This window comes from Ochotona curzoniae, unplaced genomic scaffold, assembly GCF_017591425.1.
Source record: "Ochotona curzoniae isolate NIBS_2020 unplaced genomic scaffold, NIBS_Ocur_1.0 contig_3498, whole genome shotgun sequence".
NCBI classification, from domain to species: Eukaryota; Metazoa; Chordata; class Mammalia; order Lagomorpha; family Ochotonidae; genus Ochotona; species Ochotona curzoniae.
The window spans coordinates 7,624,955-7,640,383 of record NW_024465885.1 but is presented as its reverse complement, the minus strand read 5'-3'; the positions used below and the strand labels follow the sequence as shown (position 1 = coordinate 7,640,383).

Sequence of the window (15,429 nt, the reverse complement as noted above, 5' to 3'; positions counted from 1 at the left end):
AATGAGACTATCATAAAGAGTTTCTATTACTTACCAAAGTGCAATGTCTACCGAAAAAAAAATACTCCTTAAATTTTATGTAGTTATTGAGAATCAAGATGGCAGAATAGGGTAAGGGCACATTTAAACAGAAGGAGAAATATTAGCCAGTGTGAAGCAGAGAGGGAACATACCAGGAAATAGGAAAGGACAGAACAATGCCAGAGGTGTACCTGGAGACTGACAGACACAGGAAAGCAGTGAAAACAACAGTATCATGTTGCAGTGACTAATACCCCAGTGGCATTCAGCAAACAGCAGTCTGAACTCCACCAGCAGCCAGAATTCCACCAGCAACCGGGTGGGAAGGGACTTTCACTCGGAGCTCAGGAGGTAAACCCAGACCAAAAAATTGCTCTTCCTGTTGGTTTGTTTGATTTGACCAGGAACAGAGACAGAGCGGCAGGTCCCAGATGAGTGATGTAGGAAGAGGGTAGATTTAACAACCCATTCTGCCCACTAGAGTCATTATGGGCACCATTTTGTTTAAAGAGGGAAGGGCTATGGACAGTAATGGGCATGCACTGAGCTGGAAGTGAACTCATTTCAGTCACAATGTGACATCCTACAGGTTCCACCAAAGACAGATCCGGGTAGCCTTCAGACCTGACAACCAGCAAATCAAGACCTCAAATAGTAGCACATCAGACACCATTTCTTACAGTGTGGCACCTGCTCTAACTGGAAATTGAGAAAAGTTGTACAGACAATGGTGCAGCCTCAGCACAATATCACAGGAGGTAGAGAGTGGTGAGACAGGAGCTGGGGCTACAGAGACCATGCTAGAAATCTAACATAAGAACCCAGACCTAGAACTCGCTGGAGGGAGTGGCACAACTGACTGCAAACATAGAGCCCTATACCAACTGCAATAAGTAAAATCGAACTGTAGACCTGTGGGTGACAGAGCTTAGAAACCTGACCCAAGGAGAAGAATCTGATAACCAGACGTAAAATGACCAAGAGCAAATGAAGAGACAGAGACACAATGAATATTACTGAAGACTCCCCTGTGAAGGAGCAAAACCTTATGCCAACCTCAGAATTCACTGAGGAAGACATCGAGAAAATGGGGGATACAGAATTCAAACACTTCTTATGAAACTTCTTATCAACAATGAGAAGCACATAAATCAGGCATTCAAGGAATTTAAGGAATATGTCACAAATTAAAGCTGCTATATCAGAAATGAAGAATACAATGGAAAAAATTAAAAGTACAGTAGAGATTTTCAAAACAGAAAGAAGGAGGCAGAAGAATGAATTTCAAAATCACAAGATATATACTGTCACCATGGGGAAACAAACAAAAAGCTGGAATCAGAGCTGGATCAGGCCAAAAAAAGCATTTGAGAATTGAAAGACACTATTAAAAGGCCAAATATAAGAGTTAATGGAAGTCACAGAAGGTGCAGAAAGAGAAGCCGGGTTTAAAAATATGTTTAATGAAATAATAAGGGAAAATTTCCCTAATCTAAAGAAAGAATTGTAAAACAAGATCCAGGAGGGGCACAGAACTCCCAACAGGCTTGACCAAAAGCGATCTTCACCAAGACACATGATAATCAAGCTCTCTTCAACCAAACATAAATAAATATCCCTAAATGTGCACTTGAAAAAAAACCTTTGAAGAAAATGATGCTTCTGTGTAATCTATGAGTCATTGAAGAATTTAATCAAGAAAATGTTTTAAAGAGGTGAAACTTTAAAAAAAAAATCAAAATCCGTGAGAAATAGTTTCTGTTGATCTTTGCTGGTGAAATGTGTCTCCTGTGGTCCACAAATAGATGGGTTTTGCTTTTAAAATCTAGCCTACCAATCTACAATATTTGATTGATGAGTTGAAGCCATTTACATTCAGGGTTAATATGAATGGTGGTAATTTGGTCCTGTCATTTTAGCAATGGGTTGTACACTGATTTAGTCTTCTGTTTTTATTTTACTGGGATGTTCTTCACATTTGCCTTTGGTTTTGGTGAGTGTTATTCCTTTTCTCTGTCAAGAGCACATCTTGAAGTATCATTTGTAGGGCAGGTTTGGAAGAGGCATATTCTTTTAACTTTTCTGTGGAGGAATTTTATTTCATTTTCAAAGACAAAGGAAAGTTTTGCTGGGTACATTATCCCGGGCTGACAATCTTTTGCTTTTAGAATCTGGAATATGTTGCTCCATTCTCTTCTAGCCCTTAGGGTTTCCTGTGAGAGGTTTCCTGTGAGTTTAATTGGGATTCCTTTATATGTCAGTTGATTATGGTTTGTTTAGGAGATGGGGCTGGAGGCAGAACTGACCCAGCAATTGTAGCCACTAGTACGTGCATGGACTGATTGAGGCGATGATCTTTGCTGAACCCTATACTGGCAAGCACACACAAAAATCAGGTCTGGGATCACCTCAAAGTTTCTTTGGGGAGCCCCCCCCAGTCGAACTACTGGACTCTGAACCCCAACCATAGAGAGAATTGCAGGTTCCATGGTCTGACCATGGAGTGTATGTGTCAAAGCTAAACCTCCTTTGTGGCTTAAAGCATTGCACAGCATATCCAGGTGCACATGGAGGATATGGTAGTACATTGGATACTGCATAGGACACCTGGTACCACAACGGAGGACAGAACAAATTGATCAACTACCCAGTGGAGACGCTATGGTGGAGTATGTCAGTGGATTCTGAAGAGATTTCATCATGCTTGGAATGGCGAGATTGGCAGCAGTTCAGAACTGTTGAACTATCCAATCTACTTGAGCAGTGCCCTCAGAGCATGCCCCACATCAGGGACCCTGGGATGTTTGGGAGGGTGGGTGTGGCTTCTCCATTTGTCTCCCTCCTTCCCCCAGATACAGAAAAAAAAAAAAAAGAGAGAGAGAGAGAGAATGTGGAAAATGATCTAACCCACTTTCCCATAGCCCTTCACTCTTTGAGCCCTATTCAACTTTGTAAAGATCATCAAAGTTTTTTAAAAAATGAAAAAAATGTAGAAAAAACAGTAATATACTTAAGGTGGTTAGATGGTATGTATTCAGTTTCTTAAGGATTAATACTTAAGATGTTAACTTAGAACAGATTTCTTTTGAATTTTTTACATGTCTTTATTAGACAAATAGATTGCTTTGCCTAGATTTTGTTGTTCTGATTATTTTAACAACCATCACATCTTCAACCATGATTAAAAAGGTGTCATTTTAACTACCAAAAAAATGTGCTCTAAGCCAGCAGGTATTGTGACATCAGCATCATGTCACTGATGACCATATGAATGATTCTGTGAGCTGGGCTGACCGTTATTTGAGTTCTCCAGCTGAACTGCCTTATATGAAGCAAACCACAAAAGAGTGCCTGCTGTTGCCTTTGCTGCTCTCCAAACAGCATTCTATGATGTGACCAGAGAAGAAACCCAGCCAACAGTAAGAGAAAGGCCATTTCATTCTGACATTTCTTTCCCTTAGGATTCTAGTCACATTTCCTAATGTCTTATTGCTTGCTTCACAATGAAAGATGTACAAGTTTCATACCAGAAGAGTAAAAGCTACTGCAGGGAAGATTTGGACTTCAAATCTCTCCAAGATCAGAAAATCTGTTAAAAATGTGTATGAAAAATGTAGGCTCAAACACCCAGATTTTCCTGGATATCCAACAGAGACTTCCTATGATGGCAATCAAGAGGATGTCTGTTCTGGCGAAGACCTGAGTCTTACGGTGATGTGCCAGGATGTTAAAACTGCCCAAATTGAACTTCACAACCAAATGACTGATGTAGTCAAAGCAATATCAAAAATCCAGAGAATGACTGATGACTCTAAGAAGCAGATAGAGCAACTGGAATCTGGCCTGCGGGTTAACGAAGACAAACAATGTGCAACAACTGATGTTATCCTAGCTATGAAGGAGAACATTGACACCTTAACTAAAAAGGTAACAGAACTGGAAAAACAGAATTCCTGCTATCGTGTATGCTCTTCGGGGTATCTGGAGGGAAAAATGGAGAAAGACACCATAGACTTGCTTCACAAGTTCATACAGAAAAAAACCCTGAACACAGTGGCCTCCACTGGCCGTGAGAGCTCTTCAGTGGAGAAAATGCCGCCCAGTTATCCAGAACCTGTTGACCATTTTGAGAAAAAGACAGTCTCTCCCAAAATGAAACCTCTGAGGAAAAAGAAGCACCCAAATTCATCAAGAAATGTAAAAGGGATGAAGCCAGACATTTATATTTACCCAGACCTTACGACATGGGTCAAGCTGACTTTCATTCATGGTGGAAAGTGGGGATTCTTTCTTAGCCCTACCAAGTTGGAGACATTCCTCCAGTGGCTCCTTCCCCGAACAGCCACCATTCCTGAGGAATCACAGCTCACACCCAAAGGGGAGTGTCTGTTGGCCAGACCTATCACAAGCTTTACAGCAATCTGTATGTCTGTCATCAACTATATTTACTGCCTTTTCAGTTCCTCAAAAGAGGAAGTAACTCGGCTGTAGAGATACCTTCTGTTTCGCATGGTACAGAATAAAGGTGATCTGGTTGCTGCAGGCATTCACTCATTTTGGTGCCGATTGTCTACTTCCTAGTAGCTGCTCACCCCCAGGTCTACATTAAGTTAATCATTCAACTACCGTCATCTATTTCCTGCCCATATTCTTGCTTCAAAGATAATTCGTGAAGATACATCCTTTGTCCAGCTTGGTAGTCAGCCAAAAGCAATGAGTTTGGCTGCAGCAAAATATAAGACGCATTTGCTAGTCCCACTGAATTTTCTACATAAATGTGTCTTGGTGGCTTTTGTAGGTGAAAATCATGATACTGAAGACATTCTGTACTGAGAAAATTTTAAAAGGCATAAAGTGAAAAATTATAATTCCAAGACTACTGAAGTTAGCTCTACAAAAATGAGGGGGATTGAAAGGCCAAGTTATTGCAAGGGAAAATTTTAATTCCAAAACATAAACTTTTTCTTTCTACTTCACTTTCATCTCTATTGAACAATAAGAACACAATTGAATATGGCCCTGGCCATCTTTTTTATGGTTTCAGGAAAGAAGACAAATGCCAGGCCCTGTAGGTTTGATACATCTGAAAGGGAAAAAGCAAAGGAGGTATTTGTGAACTGAATTCAATCTTGGCAACAAAATATAAGTTCTCATATGTCATGATTTTTGAGAAATTCATATACCCAACATGGGTTTCATTCCGAAGGTTACTAGAGTCTGTCTCTGCACTGTCTTTCCAAACAGTATCAGAATAAGCTGCAAAACATTGCTTGTTTTAACATCTAGCAAATGAAATCTACCAAGGACATTTTTTGGATCATTTACTATTAAATTACAAACATCCTTGGTGAATGCACTACACTGTATTATTCTCACATAATTTGAAAGAGAAGGGGGCTTTTGGCAGTTAAGAACAGTCCTGTCAGAAGAGGAAAGAGGGGTTAAAATGGACATAGCAAGAGTTGAATGTAATGATAAAAAATAATTTGTCTAGCAGACAGTTGTTAGTAACTACACAATTTTTAAATTCACAAAGCATTTTATTAAATATGTCAATCTGCAATATACCTAATAAAGGCCAGAGTTTACTATAAATGCAATGACTGTTTACAAAGTAAACAAAGTATTGCTCTGGTAAAGGCATTAACAACTGCTGTGTATTGATTGACCATCAGAGATGAGCCCAGATCTGTAAGCAGCAGCCAAGTCCCTTAATTTAGCACACGGGTCAGGATCCATCTATCAGAAGCAGCAGCAAAGTTGGGCCATAACACAGGCAATGGACATAACAAATGACTTACGGAGGGGAAAAACTTAATGCAGCTGGCGTGAGCCTGAGTCGGCTGAACCTCTACAGATTAACACTTTCATTTCCTCCCTCCTTACCAGAACCCATGGACATGCTTTATGGTTACTAGGGAGACACATGGATTTGGATGAATCAGAAGATCTAAGTTCTGAACCTCACACTAAATCCTACACTTAGATCTATTATTTAATCTCAACTACATTTGTCCTGTCCTTTCCAGTTCACTTTTACTTATAAATGTGTTGCTGGTTTTTTTTTAAGTATTTACTTGAAAGAGTCTTCCTTTATTGCCCCTTCACCTCTCCTTATATATTCTTCCCCCCCACATGCTCATTTAGCAGCATATTGGATACAGATAAGTCTAATTAATCTGGTGTTTTTAGCCACAAGCCCCGTTCCTGTTCCTGCCCAGGCTAACGATCACTAATCAACTCCTTAGCCCACAACAGGGCCCCCTTTTTTGTTTTAAAGCAGACTTGAATGCGCACGTCTTAGTTGTGACACTCAGGTTATCAGCCTTACTCATCCTCGGGAATCTCCATAGCATGATGAAGCCCCAGTCTTAGGTTGGTTAGTGCCTCGTCCATCTTACCCATCACTGGCTGCCTTTCAATGTGTTGCCTGCTGCAGCTGCACAAACCATACTTGGGGAGTCTGGTAACCCTGTTTCATGGCAATGAGTATCTTTAGCTTGGTAGCAATGAGCAGACAGCAGTTCCCATGCTTGGGAAACATTTTGCACTTGCACAGATGTTACATACATAAAGACATGATGATTGGGAACAAGAGGCCCTGACCATATCCCACAGCATGTGCCACTCCTCTACCAACAAGACAACCCACTGTTAACACGTAAACATACCCACCTGCACATGTTCATTAGTACAGTTCTGTTGTTCCAACGCTCAGGCAGTCAGTTCTGCAAGCTTGTTTATGGTCTCAGTGGTCACTGTAGGGTGTCCTAGGGTCACTGCTACTGTGGTGGTGGCTGCCGGCATTAGGGCAATGCTGGCTATGATGATCGATTTTATGCCAAAATCTCTTTTACACCTTATAAGGCCAAAAGAGGCTTCTCCATCAGTCCCAACAGGCACAGGCAGGATTCTGGGCAGCTGCATGACAACAGCAGTATCATCATTGCCATTCCAACACGCTGTTAGGGTGCAGCTGACCTTGGTGTAATTCACTTCAGAGACGTTTTCTGTATGTAAGAGAAAAACGGGGGGATAACACAGGCAGACACAGGTTTAAAATTCAAGGAGCTAAGGTTCACCCACGTGAGCGAGTCCTCAAATCCAGAGGAATGATTGAACTAATAATGTCCATAGGAATAATTGCCTCCCTTAACAAGGAAAAAGGGGGGCACATGCCAGTGCATTGCCATACCCCACAAAACTACCACATAGAAAAGGTGGGTATTTTCCCTGTGGTAATAACAGGGGAATGATAAGAAAAAGCATGGGTAGAAATTGAGCTATATTTAAAGGGAGGGCCAGATCCCCAACAGCTGGGGTCACACACTAGGCAGTCTGGTAGTCTGATTTAAGGAGAAACTGGCAGGAAATATCAGGACCTCGGTGCTCATAGGAAAAGGACAAAGAGGAGGGGTGCTTAATGATGACCCAATATACGTCGACCTTCTGACTCAAATGCCATCACCATGGCCAGTACCCGAGCTTTCACAAGACTCTGCAGCAGGAGCTTGCTGGACAAGCCTCTCAGGAATCCACCATGGGCCTTTTTCGTTTTCTGGGAAAACACAAACTGATCCTCGCCCCCATATGAGGACGGGATCTGGGCCTTGCCACTGACCAGTCAAGGGATCCTTCCACATCACAAAACCCTTCTGCTTCTGAGATGGATTCCAATGCCGATCTGCAGCAGACCATCCTTCAGCATCCAATGTTAGAAAATTTAAGATAAATAATACAAGGTTCAAATGATCTCAGGGAGTGCTATACTCCCCTTTTTTGTTTTAATAAGATAATCCTTAATAGTACAGTTGGCACGTTCCACAATACCTTGTCCTTGAGGATTATAAGGAATACCTGTACTTGGTTTGCAGGAGGTAGCAAAAATCACAAAACTTACTGCTAATATAGAAAGGGCCATTATCAGTTTTGATAACTTTGGGAGTTCCCAAATGGAAAAACATGCATAGCAATGGGCTAGAGCATGCCGACTTGTTCCCCTGTCTGAGGAGTAGCCAGAATAAACCCAGAGCAAATATCAACAGTAACATACACATACTTTAGTGTCCCAAGCTGTGGGATGTGTGTCACGTCCATTTGGCAATAATCTTAATATAATTCAATCAACTTGATTAACTGTCTCCACAAAATGGGAGAAAAATCTGTTGGCATCCTTGAGGCCTCATAAGAATACCAAGGGAAGCTCTAGAATTTGAAATTTTTTAATTCTTGGATGCCTTTTTAAAGATGGTTAAAAACACCTGGGCTATGGAAATTTTGGGGTGGTTAAAACAATTCTGAAAAAGTTGAAATTCCAAATAATTAAATGGAGAAATAAGTTCTATTTTCTCTGGGCCTATAGCTAATCTTGCCTCAGCTGAAGAGAGAGACACTGAAGTTGCTCCTGTAAATCCTTCACAGCTGCACCCAGGTTTAATGGTGCCGATGGCACAGGCAGCGCAGAGAGCTCCGTGCCTGGTCAAAAGAGATTTTTGCTCGGCACACGCTCTATGGGCACATGCTCTACTGGTGGAGGATCCTCAGAAGACTCACTTCCATCCTCTTCCCCTTCCTCCTCCTCAGAAGAGGACCGCGAATCTTCTTCGCAGCTTCTCCAGACTTAGTCTGGTCTGGGATTCCTTTTTTACTCTGGTTTGGGGTGTCCTCTCTGTCTTCTTACTCTGGTTTGGAGTTCTTTCTTTCTTATCCTGGTTTGGGGTTCCTTCTTTCTTACCCTGGGTTGCTGCTCCCTTCCCCTTCTTATGGATAATTTTTCAAGGAAGGGTTGCACCTCCACTTGACAGGATAACAGTATTTTTTACCAAGTGCCAGAGGAAAAAGGTGGATACAAGGAGAATAAGCCATGGGAATATGTCGCAGACAGTTTCAACGAACTTCTGCGAAGTCTTAAACTTAGTGTCAATGCCTTGTGACTGGAGCAGATCTCGGATTCTCTTAATCATCTGCAATTTAGCAAGTTTTTGCTCCATGACAAATTTTACTTATGCCCCTGCAAAATTTTTAAATTTGCCTCTAAATTTCCGGGGTCCTTCAGATTGTCCCTCATGCCCCAGGATGGGGAAGAGGTCTGGGGATGAAATCAGTTATGTCCCTTCAGAGTTCCAGGGGTCCCTCAGATTGCCCCTCGTGCCCTAGGACAGGGAGGGCGTCTGGGGATGAAATCAATTATGTCCCTGCAAAATGTTTAAATTCTAAACTTACCTTCATTGGTCTAGGGGTCCCTCAGATTGTCCCTCATGCCATGCCCCATGTTAGGCACCATTTGCTCTGGCCGGCGGAGCCAGTAACGTGGACACGGAGAGGGTCTGGAGATGAAGCAACGACAAGAGACCAGTGATGGTGGAAGTCTCTGCGAAGTCTCTCTTTATTGCGCCTTCACCTCTCCTTATATACTCTTCCCCCACATCCTCATTTAGCAGCATATTGGATACAGATGAGTCTAATTAGTCTAGGTGTTTTTAGCCACAGGCCCCATTCCTGTTCCTGCCCAGGCTAACGAGCACTAATCAACTCCTTAGCTCACAACAAATCATTTTATTAATTTAGTAAAAAAAAAAATCCTATATTCACTAACAGAATAAAGATCATACAGGACATGGACACACACGGAAGACTCTCTCTGGACTGGGGACACGCACTATTGAAGAGGATAGATAAAGTGAGTACACAAATGATTGGCATGCTTGATCGATAAGACTGGGCTGAAAACAGCCATGTGAAAGCGATTCCTGGCGTCAGAGAAAAAGTGATTGTTGAGGCTTGCAGTCAGTTAAGGCGAGGAGGAGTGAGGGCGACACAGCAGGCAGAAGGGAGGGTAAGCATCGGGGGCAATGGGGCCTGATAGGAAATGTGGGAAAGAGAAGCCAACAAGCGTCGTGTAATTGTGACAGACTGACAAGCTGTAGCTATTATATCAGATTTTCTAAGAATCTCGGTTATCCCTTCAGAGATTCCCTCCACATTCATTTAAACTCCCTTTTTACCTAAAGAAGAATATTAGAGAAAAAAAAAAGATGACGGTACATGATATTCTCAGCATCTTAAACATTCCCTAGAGATGATTTCTACTTGTCCTGTTAATGAAGTAAGTTCCCGGTGAGGAAAGCAGACTTTGCCTTGGGGTTAATTATTATCATCACTTAGCCAAGATCTCATGTGACTCGTTAAACTTATAACTCTGTTTGAGCAAGTAATTTCCCGGTCCTCACTTTAAAATCCACCTGCCTCTCACCAGCTCATCCCCATTTCTCCTAACTCAGAGGAAGTGGTGTTTCTTGCACACATTTCCCACAGAGTGGTTTGTGTGTCTTCACTAGTTATTCCCCTCATAACCTGCCCTGTTCCCGTCATTCTGCTGGTATGAACACCCTCCTGGCCCCAGATTCTGCTCTCCCGCTCTCAGCACTGCTCATGGGACCAGGTTTTGCAAGACAATGCTTTCACTGGTTCTCATCCCCCCATTCTGGCAGATCCTTCTGAGGTTTCTTAGGTGATGTTTTGACCCAGTCATTTCCTTAAGATATAGATGGCCTAGCAAATAAAGCTATCACTTATGATACTGGTTTGTATCCCAATTGCTACACTTGTAATCTGGTTCCCTGCCAATGGACTAGGAAAAACAGTAGGAGGCTGCCCACTTGGGCCCCTGCAACTAACACTGCAGACTCAGAGGAGCCGCCTAGGTACTAGATTTGGACTGGTCCAACTCTGGACATTGTGGCCATCCGTGCAGTGAAACAACAGATGCAAGACCTCTGTGTGCGAGTGTCCTCCCTCTCTATCTATAAATTCTGACTTTCAGGGGACAGTTCTGTGACATAGTAGGCTTAAGCCTCTCCCTGTGGTGCTAGCATCCTATATGGTTGCCAGTTCAAGTCCCAGCAACTTCACTTTTGATCCAGCTCCCTGCCAATGTGCTTGGAAAAGTAATGGAATGTCACCCAAGTCTTTAGTCCCCTGCATCCAGCCAGCTCTAGCCATTGTAGCCATTTCAGGCGTAAACCAGCAGATAGAAGATTTCCCTTTCTCTTCCTCTCTTTCTCTTTCCCTTTCTCAGTCTTTCTCTCTCTCTCTCTCTCTCTCTCTCTCTCTCTCTTTCTCTCTCTCTCTCTTATCTGCAAATTTGCCTTTCAAATAAAAAGTAAATATGGGCCTGGCACAATAGCCTAGTAGCTAAAGTCCTAGCCTTGCATGTACCAGGATCCCACATGGGTACAGGTTCATATCCCTGTTGCTCCACTTCCCATCCAGCTCCCTTCTTGTGGCCTGGGAAAGCAGTCGAGGACGGTCCAAAGCTTTGAGACCCTGCACCTGCATGTAAGAATCTGAGGAGGCTCCTGACTCCTGGCTTAGGATCAGCTCAGCTCTGTTGCAGCCACTTGGGGAGTGAACGAGTAGACAGAGGATCTTTGTCACTCCTTCTCTCTGAATTTGACTTTCCAAATAAAATTAAATATTTTTAAAATAAATAAATAGAATTTTTTTTTAATCTGGCTTCCGAGTAAATCTTTTTTTAAAAAAATAGTTGGTTTACTTATTACTTCGAAATCCAAGAAATCCTAATTCACCCTCCCTCCTGTGATCTTATCAACTCTTACGCCAAGGCACTACTTCTTAAGTTGGATGTCTACCCAAAGATGGATATAAAAATAAATATGCTAATTTTGAGGTATATAAAACAAACATAAAAACCATCGTGTGTTCGTGAAAATACCTCAAACCATTTACTGAGGAAGCAGCACTTGGTGGTGAAAAAAGCCAAGACTTTCAAAGCAAAACAGGTATTTCAATCATTTGAAACTGCACACTTACGCTTCAGGAGCCATGCTAAGAGTTTGAAACACAGTGCTAAACCTTGTAACTGTGTGATTTTGGCAAATTTCTTTTTTAAAAGATTTGATTTTTATTTGAAAGGCAGACTTACAGAGAGCAGGAGAGAAAGAGAGATCCTCCATTTGCTGGTTCACTCTGCAAAAGGCCATAACAGCTGGAGCTGAGCCGATCTGAAGCCAGGAACTTCTTCCAGGTCTCCCTGGTGGGTGGGGGGTCCCAAAGAGTTGAGCCATCCTCCAATGCTTTCCCATGCCATCAGCAGGGCCTTGGATGGAAGTGAGGCAGCTGGGTCCAGAACCGTCCCCCATGTGTGATGCTGGCCCTGCAAAGCAGAATAAGCCAATTGAAGCACTATACTCCTTGGCAAATTTCTTAATATTCCTAGTCTTCAGTTTTTCTTAATTATGAATGAAAAACAATTTATGTTGTAAGACTATTGTATCATCTAAATATGGATATGAATAAATCTGTCAAGAACAGTGACTGACTTCATAGATTCCTACAAATCGTAATCATTTCTTCTCTCTCCAGGCGAGGTGTTAGTAAGGCACATGAAGATGCTCAGGACTTGAGACCTGCCTCAAGGAGCAAGTGCAGGACTCCTCTGCCTTTGACTAATCATTTCATGACTCCAGACAGATACTGAACAAAGCGATAGGATAAATACAAAAGCTCCAAACCATGTCTTGACTCCCTCATCCAAAGATAGTGTGATAAGATCAAGACAGAGTGTGAATCTCACCACCTGTTCTGGGCATTCAACCAACATGCCGTTATATGCAACAGCCGTTCAACAACCTTTAATTGCACACTTTATAAATAAGCAACAACAACAAAAAGGTCTTGGAGGAAAGAAAGAAGGCCGAACTTAAACTAAAGAATTCAGTTTAGCTTGTAATACGTGCTTGAATAGGCACAGTCACCAAGAGCATTCTGTTTACTCAAAAACAACATTTATTGAAATCTGACTCATTGCCACAAAGGAGTTGAGCTAGATATGAACAAAAATGAGATAAAAAGACACTGCTACTATCCTAAAGGAAAAGAATTCTAAACGGTGTTCTTTCAGCTGCCCATTATCTAGGCCTGTTGCTTAGATTTGAATTGGAACAATCACACATTTCATTTAAAACTGATAGAGGAGGCCTGGCGGTGTGGCCTAGCGGCTAAAGTCCTCACCTTGAACGTGCCGGGATCCCATATGGGTGCCAGTTCTAATCCCGGCAGCTCTACTTCCCATCCAGCTCCCTGCTTGTGGCCGGGAAAGCAGTTGGGGATGGCCCAAAGCTTTGGGAACCTGCACCTGTGTAGGAGACCTGGAAGAAGTTCCTGGATCCTGGCTTCAGATTGGCATAGCTTCGGCCGTTGTGCTCACTTGGGGAGTGAATCATCAGACGGAAGATCTTCCCCTCTGTCTCTCCTCCTCCCTGTATATCTGACTTTCCAATAAATAAATAAATCTTAAAAAAAAAAGTTCAGAATAGCCACAAAAACTCAAATATGTAGGAATACATTAAAAAAAAAAAACTTTGATAGAGGCAGGTTATTGTAACACAGCTGGTTAACTTGCCACTTGTTAGGGCCACGCCCCACAGTAGAATGTCTGGTTTGAATCTGACCAACTATTTCCAATCCAGCTTCCTGGCATGTATACCCTGGAGACGGGAAGTGTTTGAGTCCCTGTGACCCACTGTGAGACACAGATAAAGTGCCTGATACTTGGTTTCAGCCTGGCCCAGCCATAAATTCACAGATGGAAGATTCTAGATTTTATTTTGAAATAAATAAAAATAAACTTTAAAAAGAAAACTTTAAAACTTTTGTGGACACAACTCAAAAGAGAAAAAAATTGATAATTTTGAAAGTAATTTTAAAGATTAATTCTTCAAAAGGTACAATCTTTTCTACATTGTCCTGTAGCTCTTCAAAGTAATTGCTCGGTATCTGAGTTGTGATTAGATCAGAGCCATCAGCAATGTGGTTATTTGCTGTTATAACAGTATTAATGGTGTTTTGTCTAAGGCACCCTAATTAGAGGAGCTTCACTGGTGATCACCCAGAATTTTCAGTATGTTATCTGAGAGGTATGACCAGAAGAGAAATCAGAGGTGACTTAATGAAAATTCTGATCCGAACCTCCTACAAAGACAATGAGTTATTGAAGGAGATGAACAGGAACCAATGCTTCACGAATGCAAACATCAATGCAAGTGCTAGAAGTTTCCTTTCTTCTTAGCAGCAGGATCCAATGTTTTTAAAAGTTAGGGATGAAAAGCTTAAAGATGACTTAGTTCATTGATACCGAATTGGAGCTATGTAAAAGGGACTTCAAATTTTTTAGTCAATACTATGTCCAGTAATTCCATAACGTTATAATTTGTTGCTGATGTTATGTTGGGGCTTTTGACTGATAGGCATGATACTCTGCTGGCTCTACCTTCAGACCAGAGAAGGTCTCCCCAAGAAGACACTGAACTTATCTGGATTATAAGTTACTGGTCTCTATGCTTGGTATATGCTTGCAATGAAAGAATCTCAACTGAACTTCAACGGAGGCAATGCAGCAAGGTGGAGCAATCCACCGTGGAGGGAGGGCTTGGGGAAGGGGCGGGGGAAATCCCAGTACCTATGAAACTGTGTCACATAGTGCAATGTAATTAATAATAATAAAATAAGAATAATCAAATCTCAAAAAAATCTATTTCAATCATATACATTAGTTTTTGTGTGTTCTGTGCATCACGTTGGACAAACCAGAGAAAATATGTGATGTTTATCTTCTTTTTGTATCTGCTTACTTTTCTATGTATAATGGTCTCCAGCTGCATCCATTGTATTGAAAGGACAGCATTACCTTCCTTTGTATGATGGCATAATATTCCATAGTGTATATGTAGGTATACCACGCTTCATTTATCCACACATCAGTTGATGGACTTCTTTATTATTGTGTTTTGAATTGCGTTAATACAGGCATGGGTAACTTTCAAAAAAAATTTGTTTTTCCTGACAACACTTTAGGATTAGTGCTTTCCTAATATTATATGCTCATAGGCCAGGGGACATGGTTTCATCCCACTCTACCTAAGAGTTATGACAGTAAGAAGCAACATAGTGTAGGAACTAATGACAAGCACCTAGATATTGGTTGACCTAAATTAATGAGGACTATGTTACTATGTGTGTAAGCTTGGTAGGTTTTTTAAATGATCTGAGATAATGTTCTTGTCTCTGAACTGGGGAAACTGTATAATATATGCAAAATTATGTATTGAGAATTAAATGAGCAAAAACAGCCCAACCCCTGACACATAGTAATTACTCAATGTTTAGTATAACTTTACTACTGCTGCTGCTATTACTACCTCTACTGAATAGGCTGGGCAGAGCTGTGTGTCCGGTGTGTTGAGGTAGAAAGAATATTAAGGATCTAGAAGCTGATTTAACTCCCAGCAACTTGAGAACTAGAGGTGGAAGTGATCTCCTTCAAGGACCCTGGGATTTGAGTCTGGACAGGATGCTCAGCGGTGGGTCTCAACTTTTTTAGGCCACATT

At 41.7% G+C, this 15,429-nt stretch overlaps 1 protein-coding gene across 1 annotated transcript; it reads left to right on the top strand.

The window, feature by feature from the left end:
- Positions 1-3,269: 3,269 nt before the first annotated feature.
- On the top strand, positions 3,270-4,563 carry CCDC54 (coiled-coil domain containing 54). The gene has a single exon (XM_040980832.1). It carries the CDS (start codon positions 3,532-3,534, stop codon positions 4,510-4,512), a length of 981 nt encoding a protein of 326 aa, XP_040836766.1. The 5' UTR covers positions 3,270-3,531; the 3' UTR covers positions 4,513-4,563.
- The last annotated feature ends 10,866 nt before the right edge of the window (positions 4,564-15,429 follow it).